We start from the raw sequence: 24,375 nt of genomic DNA, 5'->3' as shown, positions 1-24,375 counted from the left end.
TTTTTTTTTTTTTTTTTTTTTTTTTTTTTTTTTGAGAGTCTCACTCTTTCACCAGGCTGGAGTGCAATGGCGTGATCTCGGCTCACTGCAACCTCCACCTCCCGGGTTCAAGCGATTCTCCTGCCTTAGTCTTCTGAGTAGCTGGGACTACAGGCATGCACCACCACGCCTGGGGAATTTTTGTATTTTTAGTAGAGACGGGGTTTCACCATGTAGCCCAAGATGGTCTCGATCTCTTGACCTCGTGATCTGCCCGCCTCGGCCTCCCAAAGTGCTGGGATGACAGGCGTGGGCCGGCCAAATTTCCTGTTTTATCTTCTGACAATTCCTATTGTACTTGGCTTCTTTTCTTTCTTTTTTTAATCGTCAAGGACTTGCTCTGTTGCCCAGGCTGGAGTGCAGTGGTGCGATCACGACTCCCTGCAGCATTGGTCTCCAGGGCTCAAGCGTTCCTCCCGCCTCAGCCTCCTGAGTGGTTGGCATGATTCTCAGGCTACACACTAAACTCAACTTGAGCTAAAATTCACTCCAGCTATGTCTGTGGCTGCTACATGTGTGCACCACAATGCCCGGCTAATTTTTGTATGTTTTTGTAGAGAGGGGGTCTCCCTATGTTGCCCAGGCTGGTCTTGAATTCCTGAGCTCAAGTGATCCTCCTGCCTTAGCTTCCCAAAGTGCTGGGAAAATAATGACACAGTTGTCATTATTTTCCTTTATGGCTTTGGTCACATAGAGGGGCTCAGATTATGAAAATATTCTCCAATAGCCTTTTCCAGTTATTTTTTCTTTTCTTCTTCTTCTTCTTCTTTTTTTTTTTTTTAAGACAGAGTCTTGCTCTGTCACCCAGGCTGGAGTGCAGTGGCACGATCTCAGCTCACTACAACTTCCGCCACCTGGGTTCATGCCATTCTCCTGCCTCAGACTCCCGAGTAGCTGAGATTCCAGGCACTTGCCACCACGCTCAGCTAATTTTTTTTTTTAAATTTCTAGTAGAAACGGGGTTTCACCATGTTGGCCAAGATAGTTTCGATCTCTTGACCGCCTCAGCCTCCCAAAGTGCTGGGATTACGGGCGTGAGCCACCGCGCCTGGCCCCTTTTCCAGTTCTACTATCCTTTGTTGACATTCTTATTTTTCTGAGACAGGCTCTTGCTCTGTCCCCCACGCTGAAGTACAGTGGCGCAATCATGGCTCACAATATCCTTGAACTCCCAGGCTCAAGTGATCCTCCCGCCTCAGACTCCCAAGTAGCTGGGACCACAGGTGCGAGCACGCCTGGCTCCATTCTGTTGTCCTCGTAATTGTGTGCTTAGATCTTTAATCCACCTGGAAATCACTGCTGTTTACGGGGAGGTTAGGCTTAGACTTCATTGTACACAAGCAGCAACTAAGGCAGTATGTTTACTGACTCATCCGCCCGTTTTCCACGGTTTGAGATGCCACACTTGTCATACATAGGTGGATTCCCCATGGCTCCAGGTCTGTCTTAGCTCTTGGTCCTGAGCTCATGAGCTCGTATCGCAGGTTTGTTGCTGCCTGCCTCAACTGCCGCAGTTTTATGTGGAATCCTGCAAGCTTGTTCTCTCCCCATATTTTCTGGAATATTCTCACGTTTCCTCTACTGGACCAACTTCAGATCCATTCATAGAGTTCCAGAAAAATCTCCAACAAGCATGGGGGTATTTTTACTGGTAATGAATGGATTCCCGTGGGAACGGTGGGCTGCCTGTGATGTCAGCAGACAGTTCACAGGGCATGTCTTCGGGTCTGGGCATGTGGCATCACCCTCTGCGCGTACGGCTTCTTTTCTGTCCTTCAGTGGTGCTTCCGAATCTTACACAGGCTTGTCTTTTCTCAAGGTTATTTGTGGATATTTTCTTCTTCTTTTTCTGAGACGGAGTCTCACTCTGGAGTGCAGTGGCATGATCTCAGCTCACTGCAACCTTCATCTCCCAGGTTCAAGCGATTCTCCTGCCTTAGCCTCCTGAGGAGTTGGGACTACAGAGCCTGCCACCACGCCCGGGTAATTTTTGTATTTTTAGTAGAGACGGGTTTCACCATGTTGGTCAGGGTGGTCTTGAACTCCTGACCTTGTGATCCGCCTGCCTTGGCCTCCCAAAGTGCTGGGATGACAGGCGTGAGCCACTGCGCCCAGTCTATCTGTGGACAGTTTCTATGTCTAGCTACTATGTCGGTGGAATCTCTCCTCAGGGCTGCCTCGTCCGTGCAGAGCAGAGCGGAGAGAAAGATCAGCTGTGCAGATTCCAGATTCCAGTTCAGCAATGCAGGGCACGTAGTATAACTTCTCTGATTGTTAGTCATTTGTAAAACAGAAAAATAAGTTCCTCAGTGCATATTTGCTATAAAATTCCCACCAGGTAGTGTGGTAATGGCTGGTATAGCTCCCAGCACCAGCCATGTGCTCAGTATTAATTCCCTTACTCCCTATTACACCGTTGTTTTTTTTTTTTTTTTTTTAAGACAGAGTTTCACACTTGTTGCCCAGGCTGCAGTGCAGTGGTGCCATCTTGTCTCACTGCAACCTCTGCCTCCTAGGTTTAAGCAATTCTCCTGCCTCAGCCTCCTGAGTAGCTGGGATTACAGGTGCCTGCCACGGTGCCTGGTAATTTTTTTTGTATTTTTAGTAGAGATGGGGTTTCACCATCTTGGCCAGGCTTGTCTTGAACTCCCACCCACCTCGACCTCGTGACCCACCCGCCTCGGCCTCCCAGAGTGCTGGGATTAAAGGTGTAAGCCACTGCGCCCAGCCGGTCCTATTATGCCATTCTAAGACATACATTTTTTCCTATGTTAACATTTCTGAAATGTCAGTGGGTCTTAAACAATCACTGTCACATTATAGTTTAATTTGCAGCAGTTTTTTTCTTTCTTGAAGATTCCTAAAATAATGGTATGTGGGGCTGGGCACGGTGGCTCACGCCTGTAATCCCAGCACTTTGGGAGGTTGAGGCGGGTGGATCACAAGGTCAGGAGATCGAGACCATCGTGGCCAACACGTTGAAACCCCGTCTCTACTAAAAAATACAAAAAATTAGCCGGGTGTGGTGGCGGGCGCCTGTGGTCCCAGCTACTCAGGAGGCTGAGGCAGGAGAATGGCATGAACCCAGCAGGTGGAGCCTGCAGTGAGCTGAGATCGCACCACCGCACTCTAGCCTGGGCGACAGAGCCAGACTCCATCTCAAAAATAATAATAATAATAATAATAATAATAATAATAATGGTATGTGAGCTGGGTGCAGTGGCTCACACCTGTAATCCCAGCATGATTTAGGAGGCCAAAGTGGGAGGATCACTTGAGCCTAGGAGTGTGAGACCAGCCCTGGCAACATAGCAACGGCCCACCTGTATAGGAAAAAAAAAAAAGTCTTAAAATGGGTGTTGTCTCAGATTCGATGGAATACAACAGATGCCCAACCTGGGCTCTTTTTATTTCTCCATCACCAAAGGAATTCAGAGTAAAAATGCTGAGAGAGGCGCAGGGCCGTCAGCGTAGGCACTGGACGGAGGGACATGGCTCTCCACCTGCTGACTTTCGGCAGAAGCACCCTTCCGTCATGTGCAAAGCGATGTGTTTCTGAAATGACGCTCTTTCCCAGATCCGTGCAGGTTCCAGGCTCTCCCCTGCTTGGCAGCCTCACGAGGGCATACTCCTTTCCCTGCTGTCTTCAGGAGTTCGTGCCCGTTCTGCAGCTGAGCTGGACATGGGGCAAGCCCCCGGGCAAGCTGATTAGGGCAGAGGGCACAGGTCCCCGCTCGTTCGTCCATCCTGGTTGCCAGAGAGCAGGCTCCTCTGTTTCAAAAATGTTTCGTCAACAGATTGCAGCAGCAGGAGGTCCCCACTCCTCAGGACTGCCTGACTTTTTCTTTTCCTGTCTCACTCTGTTGCCCAGGCTGGAGTGCAGTGGTGTGCTCACAGCTCACTGCAGCCTCAACCTCCCAGGCTGAAGGGATCTTCCCACTTCAGCTTCCCAAGTAGCTGGGACTTACAGGTGCACACCACCATGCCTGCCTAATTTTTTATAAAATGTTTTATACAGACGGGGTCTCGCTATGTTGACCAGGCTGGTCTTGAACTCCTAGGCACAAGTGATCCTCCTGCCTTGGCCTCCCAAAGCTATGGGATTACAGGTGTGAGCAACTGCGCCTGGCCTCCCTGCCTTTCTTATACACATTATGTTTAAGGCTCTGGAAAGGCACCAAAAGGTCTGTTACTCCCAATAGCAGGCTCTCATGCCAGCCTGAGCTCGGCGGTGCCCCGACGACCAGCACCCTGAAGAGTAGGGTGGCAGAGCCCAGAGTGCACAGGGAGCATGGAACGCACAGTGACTCACGGCCTCCATCGTGGTACGAGAAAAGGACCGCGCCAGGGTCTCATGGGAAAGCAGGCTCCTGGCCAGTGCCTTCAAGGTGGGCGCTGCAGGGGGTGGCTGTGCAGCAGGGCGAGGCAGCACAAAGGCCACGGGCTGAGCACAGGGTACCACAGCAAAGAGGGTGGGCTGATTTGCAGGCCACAGAGTCCCCGGCTAGTGAGGAAGCTGCCAATCCTGGTCATCTCTTGGAGCCGGGCGGGGGTCAGAATGTGGCTGGAGCAGGATTCACAGCCCCCAAGGTGGAAAGCACCAAGCAGGGACCCATCAGGGCAAACAGAGGAGCACAGTGTGGCCCGTCCATGCGACGGGCGCTACTCAGCAATGAAAAGCCGGGAAGCACTGACACACTGCAGCCGGGATAGACCTTGAAGACGTGACGCAAAGTTGAAGAAGCCAGGCAGAAAAGGCCCATTTCTGTGAAATGTCTGGAACAGGCAAATCTACAGAGACAGAACGTGGATGTGTGTTTGCCTGTGGCTGGGGAGGAGAGGAGACAAAGTGACTGCTAATAGTCACAGGGTTTCCTTTTGGGGGTGAAAATGATGTGACTTTAAACACCGAGCGTGCTAAGACCCATCGGACTGTACACCATAAGGGAATTAATTACATAGTGCGGAATCTCATCTCAGTGGAGCTACCGAACAGCACAGACCTGGCTCGGAGTTCGGGCTGCTGTTCTGGGTCGGGCCTGTCTGGGTTGGGCCTGCGTTCAAGTCCGAGCTCTCACCGTCATCTCACCCTCCCTGACCTCAGTGTTTTTTTGAGACAGAGTCCCTCTCTCTGTCACCCAGGCTGGAGTGCAATGGCGCGATCTCGGCTCACTGCAATCTCTGCTTCCTGGGTTCAAACGATTCTTCTGCCTCAGCCTCCCAAGTAGCTGGGATTATAGGAGCCCACCACCACGCCCAGCTAATTTTTTTTTTTGTATTTTTAGTAGAGACGGGTTTTACCATGTTGGGCAGGCTGGTCTCAAACTCCTGACCTCAAATGATCCACCTGCCTAGGCCTCCCAAAGTGCTGGGATTACAGGTGTGAGCCACCGTGCCTGGCCTCAGTTTCTTCATCTACAAATGGGGACACTAACAGAGGGATGGCTTGATGCTGCAGTAAGGACCAACGGTGGCCGTGCCTGTCAGTGCTGCCACCCACAGAAATAAGAATACTGTCCACAATGAGAAGGGCAGCTGCAACCTGACACTGTGTGTTCCACGTACATGTGTGTCATACGTCTGAGGGCTGATTGGAAACCAGCCTGACCAAGAAGGTGAAACCCTGTCTGTACTAAAAATACAAAAATTACCTGGGCATGGTGGCGGGTGCCTGTAATCCCAGCTACTTAGGAGGCTGAGGCCAGGAGAATCGCTTAAACCCGGGAGGTAGAGGTTGCAGTGAGCCGAGATCATGCCACTGCACTCCAGCCTTGGCCACAGAATGAGACTCCGTCTCAAAAAAATAAATAAATAAATAAATAAATCATCATAGCGTGGTGGGGGCGTTCCCTCTGGTTCTTGGCATTTTCTGATATTATTTAAACGTTACTATACGCATATATCATTTTCTCAAAAAATAAAAAAACAGCTAAAAAATATACATTATTGGCCGGGCATGGTGGCTCATGCCTGTAATCCCAGCACTTTGGGTGCCCGAGGCAGGTGGATCACCTGAGGTCAGGAGTTCCAGACCAGCCTGGTAAATATCGTGAAACCCCGTCTGTACTAAAAATACAAAAATTATCCAGGCATGGTAGTGGGCGTCTTTAATTCCAGATACTTGGGAGGCTGAGGCAGGAGAATGGCGTGAACCCAGGAGGTGGAGGTTGCAGTGAGCCGAGATCGTGCCACTGCATTCCACCCTGGGCGACAGAGCGAGACTGTGTCTCAAAAAATAAAAATAATAAAAATAAATAAATAAATAAATACATATTATCTGAATTATGTAGAGTGGAAGGATATCAAAATATTAAAAGAGATTACCCCTATTTAGCAGAATTTTTCTGAAGATTAATCTCCTTTGGATTTTTTATATATATTTTTGCAACACATGAGAAAAGTTCCATAGAAAATTCACAGCACCAAGCACGCCCCTTGCCTTCCTCGTGATCTCAGGGGAGCATTCTGCCTTTCACCATCGAGTATAGTGTGCCCAACACTACTGAACTGAACATTTCAACTCGGTTAAGATGGTAAATATGATGTTAGTTATATGTGGCCTCTACTGGGGCACTTTCTGACTCAAGTCAGGCTGAGACAGGCCTCCCTGTCAGGCTGAGGCCCTGCTGGTGCTCAGCACCCCACATTACTCTGCTCCCTGGGGGTCCCCCTGCCCCAGATAAGACAATCAGCTCAGGAGTACACTGGGAGGCAGCCTAGGATCCAGGAGCTTCTTACCCCGCGGGCTGGGGGAAGCAAGGCCATGGTGAAAGGCTCGGACCCTGACGCGTGCAAGGGGACAGACTGGGCTGTCCTACTGCCCACCTGCCATGCCTGAAGGCCTGGGGCTCAGAGCCACATGGCCAGTGCTCAGCTGCCAGCAGATGCTGCGAGCACTGGAGACTCCATGTGCTGGCAGGAAGCAGCGCTGATGTTTGCAGCCACCACAGACCTAGGCACAGAGGGTTCGGTGTAGATCTGTGGTACCGAGGTGAAGCCAGGGCTGTCTGCGGAGGAGTGGGCAGGTGGGCACCCTCCCAACCTCCTCCAAAGTCGATGGTCCTAGAGCGTGTGGCGAGGCTAATGGGCACGGAGCAGGCAAGCAGGCACCCTCCCAACCTCCTGGAAAGTCGACAGCCCTGAGGGTGTGTGCATAAGACGGGGCGAGGCTAACAGACATGGGTTTCTTTTTGGGATGGCGGAACATTCTAAACTAAGAGTGTGGGTGGCTGCACCACCTGTGAGTATGCTATAAACCACTGAACCGTGCACTTGAAGGGGGTGAATTTGATGATATAGTCAACGCTTGATGCCCACGAGTTCCGCATCTGTGGGTTCAGCCAGCCTCATGGAAAATGTACAGGCCTGCAGTGGCCGTGTCTGTACGGATGTGTACACTTCTTTCCTGTCATTATTTCCTAAACAACACAGCATAACAGCAACTACGTACACAGCACCTACAACAACAGCAACTACGTACACAGCATCTACAACACAACCTAGAGCTGACTTAGAGTACACGGGAGAGCGCAGACACCGCGCCACGTCAGAGCAGGGGCTTAGAGTATACGGAGAGTGCAAACACTGACCACGTCCGAGTAGGGGCTTAGAGTACATGGGAGAGCGCAAACACTACACCACGTCCGAGCAGGGACTTAAAAGTACACGGGAGAGCGCAAACACTGACCACGTCCGAGCAGGGGCTTAGAGTACACGGGAGAGCGCAACACTACACCACGTCCAAGCAGGGGCTTGAGAAGACTTAGATTTTGGTATCCTTGGGGCAGTCCAGAAACCAATCCCTTGTGGAGATGGAGGGACAATTACCTATGAAATATAACTCAATAAAGCTGGAAAAAAGAAGGATCCAAGCTCACAGCTGACAGAGGACTTTCCTTTCATTACAAACAAAACCAAGAGTAGAAAGCCCCAGCACTGTGCAGGCAAGGCGGGGAGGCTTGCGCTTACCTAGGAGGTCAGCCCCTTCATCCACATCCCCGATGACCTCAGACCCTGCCGTCGACAGCTCGTGGTACAGGGAGTCAGTGTTGATGCCAAAAGCTTTGTTCACGATGCCCTGGGTTGGGCTATTGGGATATATAGGTTGGGATAGAGAGCAGAGTCAGTGGGTAGCCCGGAGTAGCTGCGTCTGCAGACTCTTCCAACACCTCCCACCGTGCCCAGTGAATGCCCACACTGCCGTGCGGGCCAGGCGTGGACAGGAGGTGGTAGGCCACAGCCTTGATGGTTCTCCCAATGGTGGCAGAGGGAGCCTTCACCAAAGACACCGACTTGGATACATACTGAGCTCCCAGGACCCCAGAGCCTGGGCTGAACCAGTACCTGCTTCCTGTGCGGTCCAGGCGGGTCTCTGGACACATGTCCAGCTCTGGAGTGGAGTCAATAATGTCCTGAACATCAGACCACTCGTCACTGCTGCCCATGCCTACGGGAGAGCACAGGGGCACCTGGGGTCAGGAGAGGGTCTGGCAGCCTCTGCCCTGCTCATGGCTCCCCTTGGAACCTGAGTCTGGTGGGTTGGAGCTGGACCACCTGCCAGGTGGGGATAATCAGCAAACGGCTCTTCTCGGGCTGGCTGGACAGAGGTCGAACCCCAGCACAGTGGGCGTCTGAGGCAGGGGCTGGAGGGGGGTGGGTTGCAGCAGCCTCTCTGCATGGGAGTGTCAGCAGTAAGCCCAGTCCCGAGATCCCACGTCCAAGCAAGTCAGTGGCTGGGCCTCCTCTCAGCCCTCATTCCCCTCTTCTCTTTCCATTACTGGGCTGTGTGCCATGGGATGACGCAGGTTACTGGTTAGTGGGGCTGTGTGCCGTGGGGTGACGCAGGTTACTGGTTAGTGGGGCTGTGTGCCGTGGGGTGACGCAGGCTACTGCCTTAGTTGTGTCTCCCCAAATCCATATGTTGATAGATACCCCCTAGCATGACTGTATTTAGAGGCCGGGCCTTTCAAGAGGTGATTATGGTAAAATGAAGTCACGTGGTGGCTCTAATCCAATGGGGTTGTGTCCTTATAGGAATTGCAGAGGAGGACACAGACACACCCAGGGGATGACCGTTGAGGACACAGAGAGAAGGTGGTGTCTACAAGCCAAGGAGTGGCTGCAGGAGGAACCCGCCCTGCAAGCACCTTGGTATGGGAGCCCAGCCTCTGGGCGGGGAGGACCCGTCTCTGCTGCCTACACTGCCCGCCTCACGCGTTTGTTTCACGTTTACCCACACCAAGCCCTGCCTCCTGCCCGAGGGAGCCCAGAGCCCCGCAGGTGGGCGCCCACCTATGCTGACGTTGCGCATCTCCTGGGTGACCTGGACTTCCATGTTGCGGCTGTCGCGCTTCTCCCGGGCACGCTTGCTGCTCTTGGAGCCCACGCCATAGTCCCCCAGGGGCTGTAGGCTCTCGTTGAGGGGTGTGACGGCGGCCGAGGGCACAGAGGATGTGGGTGTGTTGGACTTGGTGCCTGTGGTGCTGGGTGTGGCGGCTGCTGAGGACTGGCCTGACTCGGACATTTCATCCTGAGGACACTAGGGCCAAACACAGGGAGGAGGGAGAGCGAGTCAGTGTGGGCCCCTGGCCTGCGGCTCTGGCGTGGCTGCCTGAGGCCCTGCACACCAATGCCTTGCACTTTGCTTCGCTCAACACCCTGCGGGCCAGAGCTCCTCTGCCACCCGCCAGGCTAACCCTTCTGGGCCTCACCACTCCTGAGTGGCTCTGCTCATCCGGCCGCTGCCTCTGGCTCCTCAGAAGCAGTGCCACTCTCCTGAAATGGCTTGGAACGGGGCTTTCCACTGGCGCCCTCCCCAGGACAATTGCTTGTAATGGGTCAGCGCCTTGCCGGGGATACAGCGGCAGCCCCCTGTAGCTTGTGGCTGCTCAGAAACAAGTCTAGCCCAGGCAGTGCAGAGGGCTCTGACAGGACCCAAGAAGGGTTGGTCAGGCCGCCACCGCTGCCCGGTCACCATCGCTGTGCTGAAGAGCTCGAGGCTGGGCCCACCTGCGCCTGCCCCATGTTCCTACCCAGGCTCAGGTCAGGGCCAGGGAATGACCATAAGGTGCTGACCCTGCGGCTTGACTGGACCAGAGCTCAGCCCTGAACACCAGCGCAAGCGCAAAGAAACCGCAATCCCCTTCTCACAGAACAGGACGCCACGAAGATATTCTGGGGGGTGGGGGCAGCCCAGATTATGAGAAACTGCAACCAGCTGTCTACCTCAGGAAGCTCGTTAGGGAGCAGCACATTCTATGTGATGAATATGGAATGCGAACATTCTTTCCAATGGTCTTTCCTAACAAAGATACTGAACCAGCCCAAGAAAAAGAGCCCCCAGCGTTCTCCTCTTAGCTGACCTGATCACCCCCATGCAGAGCTTGCCTGTGACCCCTGGCCCTCCCTGAGGTACAGGAAGAGGCAAGGCCTCAGAGGCACCCTGGTGGTGGCTACTGTGTGTGTCCCAGACAGCTGCTGGGGGGGAGGGTCCCGTGGTTTCTCAGAGGGTGCACTGCGGGGGACTCTAATGCTGAGGATCTCACCCAGGGAGGAGCTGACGAGGGGGTGTCCAGCCCTCTCCACAGCCGACTTATACCGGCCTTTAAGTGACCAGGGCAGACAGGACTTCCAGAAGTCACGGCCAGTTCTGACCTCTGCTTCTGCCCGGCCTCTCTGGTCACCGCCAGGCTCTGGGCACGGGGCCTCTCTGTATTGGACACAGCCACTCTCTCAGAGGACAGATTTCTGCTTCACCTACCAGGCTCCTAAGTTTTTCTAGAAGGAATCTCAAAATGACACACCTTCCTCTATAGTAGCCATTCTCAGTTGGGCTGACTGCCCCGAGGGGATGCTTGCAAAGTCCAGAGACATTTTTGTGGTCACACATGAAGGGGGTGCTCCTGGCATTTGTGGGTGGAAGCCAGGGATGATGCTCCACACCCACTGTGTCCCAGCGGCCCAGGGCCATACGCGTCCAGCCCCAAAAGGTGAGCAGTGCCGAGGGAGAGCCCTCACACGGGCGCAGCCCGCCTCCCGGAGTGGCTTTGTGGAAATGTCCGAGATGGGCTGTGGCTCTGCAGCTATGCCCAGTTTGAGAAGAAAACCCTTGCTCTTCATGTCACCACTCATGCTGGAGGAAGCGAGTACCGCTCACACAAGTGTCTGCGCTGACGTTCTCAAAGAACCTGTCTACCCAATGCGTCACAGGCACCTGGTGTCCCACTGGACTCTGCTACCACCCGGCAGAGAGAAAATAGGGAACCCCATGTGGCCAGGCAGGGAGTAGCTGTGCACATCAGACAAATGCTTCTGGGCCACGTTCCTCCATGGCCGGGTCCCCGGCCTGCTCCTGACCCTCATGGTGGCTGTGGGGAATTCTGCAGTCTGACTGTGCCTCCCCTAGGTGCCCCTAGCTCTCTGTCACCCTATGGGGCCACCACTTACCCATGGGACACTCCCCCTGGCCACAACTTACCTAAAGGCAAACCTCTCAACCTCCTAAACATCAACGTGTAGCAGTGACCTCCAAATGCATTGAAAGAACCCAAACTCTTAGCGGTCATTCCTCACCATGAGTAGCCACAACTGTTTGGTTAAAACACTGAAAATACAGTACATAAAAACAAAAACAAAACAAAACAAAAAACAACAAAAAAATTATGAAATTAGAAAACCTCAAAACCTAGAGCATAAAATAAAAAGAACTTAAATGTAATCATTTAAAATAAAGAAAAATCAAATAAAACACACCTATGAACGAAAACATAAAACACTACAATTTATGAAGAGCGAGACGACCTCGGACAATGCAGGAGGCGAATGGAAAGACAACATGAGAAGAAGAGCGGGCCCAGAGCGGGCCCGAGGAGACAGCCCGGAGGCCAGAGAGCGGGCCCAGAGCGGGCCCGAGGAGACAGCCCGGAGGCCAGAGAGCGGGCCCAGAGCGGGCCCGAGGAGACAGCCTGGAGGCCAGAGAGCGCCAAGCAAGGGCTCCCCCCGGCTGAGGCTGATGTGTCTTCAGAGGCCTGTGGGCAGGTCCCAGCTCCAGGTCCAGGGAGTGTGGGCCAGAGAGAGTGAGAGGAGGTGGGCCCAGGTGGCAGGGCTCAGGTGGCAGGGCTGGGCCCAGAAGGCCCGGGGAGCCTGCAGCCCCGCCGCCCTCTCTCCAGCCCTGAGCACGGGGAGGACAGGGGAGTGTGCTGGGGACGAGCGTCCCAGATGCCACGGGGGAGCTCCCTCCCAGAGCAGCACAACAGCAGGTGGGCTGACGGGGCAGGAGCCTGCAGCAGTCCCCACAGGCACGATGGACACTCAGGGGTGGAATGACAGTCGGCAAAGCGTGCTGCAGGAAGCTTCTGGAGAAGTCCCAGACCCCACATCCACCAGCCCAACCCAGCCCACAGGTCCAGGGGCTCTGCCTCTGTGGACATCCTCCGACGGCCCCTGTGGGAAATCCACCAGACCCGGGGCACCCCCTCTTCCCCAGAAGGTGGCCGTCTTTACCTGGCACTGAGGCCAGTGAGCTCACAGGCCAAAACCGGCGGTAAGCGACCTGGGGCCCTGAACAAGTGGCCTGGCTCTGGGCCCCTGCGCTCTGAGGTGCACTCACTGGCTAGCTGTGAGTACCTGCTGGGGCGGGGCCCTGCCTTCTCAAACCCAGAACCCAGGAAGTGTTACCAGCGACAGGCAGGGAGCGGCCCAGAGAAAAGGAGCTTTCTCTTCACCTTTCTGCCAGTGGAGGGCAAACCCCACACTCTAGACACTGACGTTCCCCCGAGGGCAGAGGCACGGCCCTCAGGGGCAGGCTGTCCGGCTGGAGCCCAGGTGAGGGTGAGGCTTTACGTGGGGGTGTGGTTTGAGAGAGGGTCACTAAGCTCAATCCTGACAGGCCCTGGACATCCCTGGCTACAGAGTAGTCAATCCAAGGGCAGGGAGGTCTAGCCTGGACTAGCAGGTGCCGACACGAGGCCGCGTGGAGCAGCCAGTCGCACAGGGCCTGCTGGGCAGCCTGAGCCCCTGACACCCTGGCTGGGTTTCTCCATCCTGCCACACATGCGGGGAGAGGACAAGTGGCCCAGAGAGAGTGGCGAAGGGCTGCCTGCAGACGGGGCTCCCGCCCCAGTGAACAGCGAGCACCAGCAACAGGGAGGAGCCTCTCACTCCACGGCACGGCTACAAAACCTGGTAGCTGGAGCTGGACTGCAGCTGGCCGAGGTCACTCAGGTGCCAGTGGTCCCCCGCAGGCACGAGCTTGCCCCCCATCTGTGCACGTACCGTGCCGTCAGCCAGAGGGAACACGTTCAGGGAGGTGGGGCGCTCCTTCCTGCTGAAATAGGGGGCGAGAGGAGGGGAAGCGATGGTTAGAGGGTGGCGGTGAAGAGACCCCAAGCCCCCCCAGGGCAAGCAGGCCTTGAGTGACAGGGCCGCTCCACACCAGCCCGCAGCTCCAGCTTGAGCATCTACTCAGTTACGATCCTACATGGGGTTTCCCCTCCCATGATGCTGCAGCTTCTCATTTTTAAGTTCAATTTTAAACGGACACAAGCCAGGTGTGCTGAGAAGCCCCACAGCAGGGCTGGCCGCGGGACTTGGCATCACAGTCAGCGCCGTGCGGCCACCATGAGCAATGCCTTTGCGGACCATGGTCTTCTGCGCGCCCAGCCCTGCCTCCCTGTGGTGTTACTGCCGGCCCTGCCTCTGCCCCCGGCACCAGCAGAGGGAATCCAGCCTTCCTGCCCCTGTGCCATGCTCCTTGGCCCCTCCTGCCCATCCTCATTGCTCCTGTTCGTGAGGCTGCCTCACTGCAAAATATCTGAACACGACACGTGCAGAGTAAGGACTGACCCTGACACTTCTGCCGGAGCCGGAGCCTGAGCCTGAGGGGCGTCTTCTCCCTCCCCACGCATCCTCTCTGCTGTCAGGGAGCCCCAAGCCTGAAGACGGACCCTGAGACAGCCTGGCCTTGGACAGCCTGGCAAGACAGTAGGAGTGTCTGGGAGCTGGAGCTGTCAGGACAGTGCTCGGTGCCCCCTGCTGTGGGCTCAGTCCCTAGGGATGACCTCCTGTGGGCCATAAGCAAGAGCGGGGATGGAGCCTAAGGTCTCCCTTCACGTCCTCCTCCACGGGAGGCTTCCAATCAACGGCCCAGAGGTCCCAGAGGCCAGGCCGACTCCCCACCTCCTCAGGTCTGGGTGGGGAGGCCACGCAGTCCGATCCTGGAGCCCACACTGCTCAGGGCTATTCAGGACAAGAACTTAGAGTCTGCTGGCACCACAGCCTCTGCTGTTTACATCTCAGTCCTGAGGCTGTGGGCGGGAAGGGAGCTTCCTCAGGGGTCCAAGGAACCTGGCTCTGGCCATGCTTGGAGGATGCAGATGGCAACGGGGGAGCGCAGCGGGCGCTGCTGACTGGGAGCTCCGAAGAATGACCCTGGGAAGGGGTCTCTCCTCGTGGGGTGCATACAGCTCAGGGGACTGGCAGCCTGGTCTGTTATATTCAGGACAACACCGTATCCTGTAGCACAAGGGTCCCAGGGCCAGCTGGGACCGGACTGTGCTATCTTGGCCGTTGGTCCATGGCACTCAAGCTGTTCTGGCAATAGCCATGAGGTTGCCTGGCCACCGTGAAAGCAGCCAGCCACCAGGCCCAGGGGAGCATGAACCCAGTGGGAGGCTGGGCCTCAACCGCCCTGTCTGCGCCAGGGGCCTTCTGGCCCCACTTCCACTGGGCTCCCAACACTGGTGCGGGGAGCGCCTCTCCTGAGGCCCAGTCCTGACGCCATCAGACACGTTTCAGTCCCTAGACCGAAACCGATGTGGTCCCGGCTGTCACCAGATGCTACAGGGGACAGCAGGGACAGAGGGCCCTCTGGCCTCCCAGGAGGCCAAAGGAATGCACGTACAGCTCTCCCACCCACACAGCTCCATGACGGGCTGCAGCTCAGCCAGGCCACCGCCTCCGATGGAAATCACCCGGGATCAGGAGCTGCCTTCGCTCTTTCCTTTGCTCTTCCCCACTGGCCCCCAGGCCCTGGCCTCAGGCTTGTGAGCGTTTGCCGACTAACCCCGTACTCCCGATTTGCCCTCGCAGCTCCCTCAGGGGATGCAGATGCTCCCTGGTTCAGAGACCACCGCCCCAGGGGTCACGCCACCCTCGGGGATCACGCTGCCCTTGGGATCATGGGTGTGCTGCCGGCTCTGACACAGGCTGGTGAGTGAGGGAGCTGGGCGACGAGTCCAGGTCCGACTGATGCAGAGGGGGGCCTTCCTTGGCCCGTTGCCCCCCGAGTCAGCACCAGCCCCACCTGACCCACACCCCTCCTTAGCAGGAGTCAGCGCTGTGCCTTCGTCTGTGACCAAGGCGGTACTTGTGCAGTGAGGGCAGAGCATGGACGGCCTGGAGGGCAGCGCTGCCCGGCTGCGTGGCTATGCAGGGGACCCAGCGGTTGTCACCTTCTCAGTGTCAGTCTCATGAACACGGCCAGGCGGCCCTTCCGACCTCTCACATCTGCCACAGGAAACACCTCACAGCAGACCAAGCAGCCATCTTGGGCTGATAACTGACGCCCTAATGTGCCCGCTGTTCGGCCCCCAGCACCACAGTAGACACACCTCATGGGTTTTACCTTTTCCTCCACGACTGGCGAGGACTGCAGGGCAGCGACAGACACGGCAGCACATGGCAGCGACAGCACAGAGAGCGAGACAAGGAGACAGGCGTTAGAGGGTGTGGCAGCAGCGTGCACACACGCTACATGGATGGTCAGCATGTGGTCATGGCACAGAGGGCGAGACAAGGAGACAGGTGTTAGAGGGTGTGGGCAGCAGCATGCACACACGCTCACATGGACGGTCGCACGCTCGTACGGACGGTCAGACGGTCAGCATGTGATGATAAGGAGACAGGCGTTAGATGGCGTGGCAGCAGCGTGTGCACACGCCTGCATGGATGGTCACACAGACGCCCAAACGGATGGTCACACGCTCACACGAACGCTCACACGGACAGTCACACGCTCAGATGGTCACACGGATGCTCATATGGACGCTCACACGGTCACACGCTCACACAGTCACACGCTCACACGGACGGTCACACACACAGATGCTCACACGGATGGTCACGCTCACATGGACAGTCACACAGATGGTCATACAGACACACAGACGGTCACACACACGGATGTTCACATGCTCACACAGTCACATGGATGCTCACTTGGACGTTCACATGGATGCTCACATGGATGGTCACATGCTCACACAGATGGTCACACGGACACTCACACGCTCACATGGATGTTCACACTGTCACACGGCCGCTCACACGGTCACACGCTCACATGGACAGTCACACGGATGCTCACACTCACACAGATGGTCATGCTCACATGGACGATCACATGGACGGTCACACGGATGCTCACACTCACACAGATGGTCATGCTCACATGGATGGTCACATGGATGTCACACGGATGCTCACACGCTCACATGGATGCTCACACAGAAGGTCAAACGCTCACACAGATGGTCACGTGGATGGTCACACATACGGTGAGACGCTCACATAGACGCTCACATGGACGCTCACACGGATGGTCACATGCTCACATAGACCGTCATACAGATGGCCACACGGACACTCACATGGACGGTCACATGCTCACACGGACACACATGCTCACATGGACGGTCACATGGACACTCACATGGATGGTCACATGCTTACACAGACACTCACATGGTCACATGAATGGTCACACGGACACATGGACAATCACATGAATGGTCACACGCTCACAGTCACACGCTTACTCGGATACTCACACTCACATGGATGGTCACATGGATGCTCACACGGATGGTCATACACTCACACAGATGCTCACATGGACGGTCACATAGTCACACGGATGGTCACACACTCACACGGATGGTCACACGCTTACAGACGGTCACACACTCACATGGACGGTCACACGCTCACATGGACGGTCACACAGACGCTCACGTGGACGGTCACACGGATGGTCACACGCTCACATGGACGGTCACATGGACGGTCATATGGACAGTCACACGCTCACTCGGACACTCACATGGATGGTCACATGCTTGGATGGTCACATGGACGGTCACATAGATGCTCACACAGACGGTCACATGCTCACAAGGATGCTCACATGGCCGCTCACACGGACACTCACACGGACGGTCACACATGCTCACATGGTCACATGGATGGTCACACACTCACATAGTCATACGGACGGTCACATGCTCACTCGGATGCTCATACGGATGCTTATACGGATGCTCACATGGATGGTCACATGCTCACATGGATGCTCACACGCTCACATGGACACACACGGATAGTCACATGCTCACACAGACACGGACGCTCACATGGATGCTCACACGCTCACACGGATGCTCACACGGACGCTCAACATGGACGTTCACATGCTCACACGGATGCTCACATGCTCACACAGACACACGGATACTCACACGGATGGTCACATGCTCACACAGACACACAGACGATCACACGCTCAGAGATGCTTACACGGACACTCACACAGACGCTCACATGGACGCCCACATGCTCACACGGACTGCCAGCATGTGGTGATGCAAGGCACGCAGGGCCGCCATGCCCTGATGAGACAGAAGCCACACACAGGCACCCACGAGGGACAGACACGTGACACACGAGCCCGCTTGGCTTTGACAAGAGGCCCCGAAAGGGGGCTGTGTGGCAGTTCAGCCAGTGCCACGTGTCCCCAGTTCAGTGTGCTGTGCGAATGTCTCAAGACAGCGCCCGGAACATGTGTACACGTGGCACGCGGTGACGGCACACACGCGGCTACAGAGACACACACACTCCTGCCCGCAAGCCCTCTGCAGCAGTGGTCCGAGAACACTGCCTGGTGTTTGCACTTAACACCGAGTGTATTCCAGACACACATTCACGAAGCCACGCCAGGCATGAAGGAAAATGTCTGTCTGGGTCAGGAGGGATGGCGCTCAGCACTGAGGATGGATGGTGCCCTCATGGCGAGCCAAGGGGTTTTGACTGAGCAGAGGGACTGACTCAAATATGTGTTCCCCAAGGGACCAAAGGTTGTGGCAGGTCAGAGTCCACACCAAAGGAGAAAGAGCAGGTGTCTAACAGGGACGGGCTCCTTCCAGCTCAACTGCCCAGCAACAGCACAGATCACCAAGGCCTGTCCCAGGGCTCCTGACCCCACAAAGGCAAGCACTGGGGATAGGGGAGGGGGCTGTGCCTTCCTCCTTCAGCCGGCTCATGCCTTCAGAGGTGTGAGGCTGTGGCTGCCGTCCACATCTGCAGGCAGGTGGCAGACAGCACGTGAGCCCCGCCCTCTCCTTGCCAGCCAGAGTCTCAGCCTGGGGAGGCAGGGGACACACCAGCCCAGAGGTGGCTCTTGATGCTACCACTGCAACAGCAGGCGCGACCGATTCCATGCGCTGGTAATGCAGCTCAGCACCACTGCTGGCCAAGGAGGGAGGCAGGGGCAGCCCAGCCACAGCCCTGCTCCTCCTGTTGCCCCCCATGGAGCACGCTCCTCTCAGGGCCACAGCATGCTCAGGGAGACCGGGCCGCCAGCCCCAGCCCCTTCTTCCCAAGGGGCCAACATCTTCTCACATGCTATGGAGATCTGGCAAGGAGGTCCAGGGGCCGAAGCGATGCAGTCGCTCAGACCCCACTGCAGGTGCCTTCTGGCTGGATCCCGTCATGGCAACCCAAGCTTTGGCGTGAATCTGGATAAGAGACCTCTCCTGCAGAGGTGCGGGGCTCCTGCCTCACAAATGGAGGCCTCCGGGGTCCATGGCTGGGGAAGGCCCCCACCACACAGCCACTGCTGCTGGCATTGCCCCCACGGCCGGTGCCAAAAGTCCCGTGTGCCCAGAGGAAGTGAATGGCTGGGGCCAGGTCAGACAGAAGGACTTGGTTGTGGCAGCACTGACAGGAGAGCGCCCTAGATCCATCCTGTACAAAATGATCGAGGGGCTTCTTCCAGAGGGCACGGTCTGGTTCCCTGAAGGGAGCGCAGCAGCCCTGACACAGCCTTCAGGAGCTGTGGTGGAGCTGCACAGGGGACCCCAGCAGTGGGGCACTGACAAGGATGAGGTACACCACTGTGGGGCTTCCCCCTGAACTCCCAGCGCCAGGAGGAGCTGAGGGACGGGTGCGGTGCCCAGCCCAGATGCAGCTCAGGGCCCTGGGTACCGCAGAGACACCTCGACAGCAGGTTCCCGGGCCACCTTCTGCCTCACACGAGAGAAACATGCAGGACAAAGTACTCCTTGCCCCGCAGCCGCGTGTCTCTTCCAGGTGGGCCTGGCCTGGCCAATGACGACAGCAGGGTCAGGTGGCTCTGGAGCTGGGGCAGCCTCTGCTCTTGGCTGAGCTCACATGGCCGTGGGGCTCTCAGGACCTCTCGGGTGGTCTGTGGGCCTGGGGTGGGGACCACTGCGACTGTGAACCTGGGCTCTCGGCCGGCGTCCTGAGTTCACACGTCACACCTCTGGGATCTGGGATGAACTGGGCACACTGTTGCTGGGCTCCTCCTGCCCATGTGCCCTCCGGCACGGCCTCTGAGGTGCTCCTCTCTGAGGCTGCGCTGGCAGGGAGGCAGCTGAAGGTTCTGGAATGTTGCAGCTCCCGGGGGATGACCAAACTGCCCGCCTCTGCCCCCAGCTCCCCACAAAAACAACACGAAGATCCTGGGTCCAGGTTAGATTTTAATTCCAGTTAGCTGGGAATCCTCTTCCAACTGCCGAGAGCCAGAGGTGAGGATGTCCCAGCATGCGTGCCATGAAGCGGGAGCTGTGAATGAGAATCTCCTACTCTGGGATCTGATGGAAACAACTGCAAGGCTTTCACAGCTTGCCAAGCTGGCATCCGCACGCCCCGGCGTGGTTCTCACGGTGCTCCGGGTGGGCGGATGGCCGGCGCCGCCCATTCTCAGGGCGAGTGCTTATCACAGGACAACTGCAGGTCCCTTCTCCAGCTGAGAGCCGCGAGACTGCCTGAGGACCCGCTGCTGCAGGCTTTACGGCACCCCCCGGCCAGCCGGGCCTTCACACACACCATGCGTTTGCTCTCACGTCCAGACACTCGGAAGCAGAGTCTTACAGCTTCTCCTGTACCATCCGGAACATGACCCATGAAGCCCAGAGCTGGATGTCCTGGCCCTTCTCGTTTGCAGGTGTAACCCCAGAACAGGCAGGCACGAAGCAGCTTTCGCAGCTGGCCAGGCCTTGATGGGGTGTGAGGGAGGCTTTTGCCATCGCAGCCCTGGCTGTGGGAGGCTCGGGGGCAGAAACAGACTTCCCCGCCTCCAGCTGCCCCAGTTCTGTGGCACAGGGGCTTCTGACTTCATGCCCCTGCTCCCCGCTGCTAGACTCAGAACGACAGCGACAACCTCCCCAGCCCAGGTCGCGTCTCTGGTCTCCCATGGCCAGTCCCCTGGAGCTGGCAATACCCTGGCAAGATCTTTGATGCTCTGCTCCCTGAGGCCTGCAGCCCGGCTTTCTCCTGACTCAAAGGGCACAGAAAATGGAGAGGAACCCAATCTGGGCAGGCTCCCCCCGCTCTCTGAGGAAAAGCAGCACTGAGCCCTGGAAACCCACCGATATCCCCACCCTGTGGAAGGAATGAGACTCAGTACAGGGCTGGCCAAGGCTCCCGGCTCATCCACAAAGTCAGTTATTTGAGGCAGAATGTTCTAGAAAGTCCCGCAAACACTAAACCATTGCCCTGAGGGGAAATATGTACACATGCAGGTACGCGTATAAGATTGTGACCTCAAGTCCTCAAAGCAATGCATCCCGGTCAGTTCTATTTCCTTTATTTTACAAAAGCGAAAAGGAGGTTAGAAATATAGGGTGACTGACCACCCCACTAACTGGTGTCACAGCTGGGCTTGGAGCCCCCTGGTACTGGCCCCAGCACTGGCCTCATGCACGACACGTGACACTGTCTGGCCCTCCTGTCTCCTCCCCAAGCATCCGGACAGGAGCTGAACAGGGGCAGAACATCGCTTTGTCCGCCTCTGTGGGAAGCCAGCACAGGCACTCCCATCTCTCCTACCATGTGCCTGTCTGCAAGGGACTGTGAAGTGCTCTGAGCACTGACTTCCTTTCTTCCTTTTTTGAGATAGGCTCTCACTGTAGCACCCAGGCTGGAGCGGGGTGGTACGATCTTAGCTTGCTGCTACCTCTGCCTCCCGGGTTCAGGTGATTCTCCTGTGTCAGCCTCCAGAGTAGCTGGGACTACAGACATGCACCACCACACCCAGCTAATTTTTGTATTTTTAGTAGGAACGGGGTTTCACCATGTTGGACAGGCTGGTCTCAAACTCCTGACCTCAAGTGATCTGCCTGCCTCAAGCTTCCAAAGTGTTGGGATTACAGGTGTGAGCCACTGCGCCCACCCTGAATTTTTTTTTTTTCTTTTGAGACACAGTCTCGTTCTGTTGCCCAGGCTGGAGTGCAGTGGTGCGATCTTGGCTCACTGCAACCTCTGCCTCCCAGGTTCAAGTGATTCTCCTGCCTCAGTGTCCAGAGTAGCTGGGACTACAGGCACCTGCCACCACTCCCGGCTAATTTTTTGTATTTTTAGTAGCGACGGGGTTTCACTGTGTTAGCCAGGATGGTCTTGATCTCCTGATCTTGTGATCTGCCCGCCTTGGCCTCCCAAAGTGCTGGAATGACAGGCTTGAGCCACTGCGCCTGGTCTAATTTTTGTATTTTTAATAGAGACAGCGTTTCACCACATCGGTCAGGCTAGTCTCGAGCTCCTGACCTCAAGTGATTCACCCACCTCAGCCTCCCAAAGTGCTGGAATTACAGGCGTGAGCCACCGCGCCAGCCTCTTTTTTTGTTGTTTATTCTTTGACCTCACATGAGCAGATGATTTTCTTATTTTATTTTGTAGAGACAGGGGCTCACTCTGCTGCCCAGGCGGGCGTGTAGAGGCGCGACTGTAGATCACTGCAGCCTCCAGCCCCTGGGCTCAAGCTATCCTCCTCTCTCGGCCTCCTGAGTAGCTGCGACTACAGGCAGTTATTTGAGGCAGTATGTCCTAGAAGTGCCACCCCATGCTTAGTTAATTTCTAAACATTTGTTTTTTTTTGTTTTTTTTTTTTTTTTTGTAAAGACAAGATCTTGCTGGTTGCCCAAGCTGAGCTCGAACTCCTGGGCTCAAGTAATCCTCCCGCCTTGGCCTCCCAAAGTTCTAGGATTACAGGCATAAGTCACTGTGCCCGGCTGAGGTCAGATACATTTTAGTGAGTAGATAAAGTGGCAAACAGAATCTGTGGATAGCAAGGGTTAAATGTGTGCGAGCTTCCTGGGGCCCCCCTGACTGAACTGTGGACCAAGCAGAAGGGACACAGGGGATCCACACAGGCCCGTCGCCCAGGGCAGCCCCCCCACATCACTGCTCAGCCACGCTCCAACCAGCTCCCTCCTCCTGGGTCTCCAGAGCGCTCCCTGTCGTCCTGAGCCCAGAGCGCAGGCCATAACAAGCACCATGACCCCGGCCCGTCCCTGCCCCTGCACACCTCCGCCCGCCGCGCCCCGCATACCTCCGCCCCGGCAGGCTGCTCTCGGTCTGGCTGTTTCCTCCAACCTGCTGCATCTTGGACCTCTCGATGTGCTCCACGTAGGTCTGTATCATCTGCGAGGAGGGAAACGTCTGCATTAGCTCTGCCGTGGGGGGGCTCTCTCCCTCCCCTCTCTAACCTGTGAAGCTTTCCCAGCTGCCCTGTGGGGGCAGAAATCAAGACAGCATCCTGGAGGGGAATCTAACCAGCCTGAGGCTGACAGCCTTCAAGCCTGGCAGCAAATGCCAGAAAAGGGACCCACTAGGGAAGAAAACCACAGTCCGCAAGAGTCGCAGGCATCAGGCCGCAGCCCCCTCTCAAACCCTCGCCCCTGCGCCTGCTTCTGGGCACCCACCTCTGTGTGCCGCTGGTGTAGGGCATTATACTCCTTCTTCATCTCCGACTCCCGCTCCTCCAACCGGGAAACTGGAAAACACAATCACTGTCTGAGCCGCACAAGCCGCTTCTCGATGACCCTGAACTCCTCTGGGTTGTAACCGTGGAGGGAGAGGGTTCCAGGACAAGGCTGGGGCTTGGGGCAACCAGCAGCAGCCCTGCAAGTACAGGGCCGTCTGGGGGGCTGCTGTGTGCGCACTGTGCCATGGGAGAACACTCGGCTCTGTTGGGAGTTAAATATGGGGGTGGGGAGACCCACAGGCGCTCTCTGTGCTAAAGTCAGCCAGGAGCCTGAGATGCAGGCAAAACCCAGGCACGCCAGGCATGGGAACAGGTGCACAAGAAGCTTGTGGGAGGAGGCGGGATTCAAAGTGAGTAACCTCCAAGACAAGTCAAAGGGACGCGCCTGGCAGAACAAGCAGCGGGGTCCCGCACACATGCCAAGGGCTGGGGAGACCAATCATGATCGTGCGCCTTCTGGGCTGACAGTCACATCTCCCTTAAATGGGAGGCCCCCAGTGACACCAACATGGTCCCCTCTGGCCCCAGATGTGCTCTGCCCAAGAGATGCAGAAGCAGCATGACAGGCCGATGGGCATCCGCACCCAGGGGACCCCACTCCATGTCACGCTGATGGAGCAAGCGTGCCCCCGGCCTGATGGCCGCCTCCACGGCTGTGTTCAAACCTCAGCTCTGTCCTGCAGCACACCAATGGGGAGGGCTGGTGTGGCGAGGTGAGAGACAGCCCCGGGGAGCACATGGTAAGGTCCTCCACCAGCTTGTGCCCTGTCCTCAGCATGCTGCCCTCCCATCCTCCCCGGCTTTCTGGTGTCTGTTTGGAAATGACTTCACAGATTATGTGGTTCAACATCTCACTCTGGCCATCCTGCTCTGGGGCCTGGGGGGTAGCTGGCCCGGCATAGCCTTGGAGGCTGCGGCTGCCTACGCTGGGCTCTTGCATCTCTACCAGGCACCCAGGGAGGCTACGCTGCCAGCATGGGGATCCCATCCAGAGGAGCAGCACAGGCGTCAGCGCCAAGCGGTCAGTCTGGTCTTCCCTAAGGAGCTGGAGGTGCTTGCAGACATCAAACCTGACACACGTGACTTAGACACAGCACCCAACAGCATAACTCACAGATGCCACACCTGACATACGTCGTACAGACACTGGACACGACACAGGACTTACAGACACGACACCCGACACATGTGACTAACAGACGCTGCACGCAGCAAATGTGACTAACACACAGTAAATAACACACCAGGCTTCACAGATGCTGCACCAAAGCCACATGACA

General features: G+C 56.4%; 1 protein-coding gene across 9 annotated transcripts in view; it reads right to left on the bottom strand.

Moving 5' to 3' along the window:
• MAPK8IP3 (mitogen-activated protein kinase 8 interacting protein 3) overlaps positions 1–24,375 on the bottom strand; it is a 62,900-nt gene that overhangs the window by 15,317 nt on the left and 23,208 nt on the right. For 4 of the 9 annotated variants that reach the window (XM_017858323.1, XM_017858324.1, XM_017858319.1 and 1 more), the window contains exons 3-8: positions 23,034–23,104; positions 22,661–22,752; positions 13,219–13,363; positions 9,331–9,577; positions 8,383–8,485; positions 8,008–8,126 (exon numbers count right to left, since the gene is read on the bottom strand). In XM_017858323.1, the coding sequence (XP_017713812.1) occupies positions 8,008–8,126; positions 8,383–8,485; positions 9,331–9,577; positions 13,219–13,363; positions 22,661–22,752; positions 23,034–23,104 (777 nt within the window). Of the gene's footprint in view, positions 1–8,007; positions 8,127–8,382; positions 8,486–9,330; positions 9,578–11,515; positions 11,642–13,218; positions 13,364–22,660; positions 22,753–23,033; positions 23,105–24,375 lie in introns of those variants that run through there. The other 5 variants (XM_017858320.1, XM_017858322.1, XM_017858325.1 and 2 more) reach the window with 4 other exon arrangements.

Source organism: Rhinopithecus bieti, unplaced genomic scaffold, assembly GCF_001698545.2.
Source record: "Rhinopithecus bieti isolate Rb0 unplaced genomic scaffold, ASM169854v2 scaffold_47707, whole genome shotgun sequence".
Classification (NCBI taxonomy): domain Eukaryota; kingdom Metazoa; phylum Chordata; class Mammalia; order Primates; family Cercopithecidae; genus Rhinopithecus; species Rhinopithecus bieti.
This window is presented reverse-complemented; position numbering and strand designations above follow the sequence as displayed.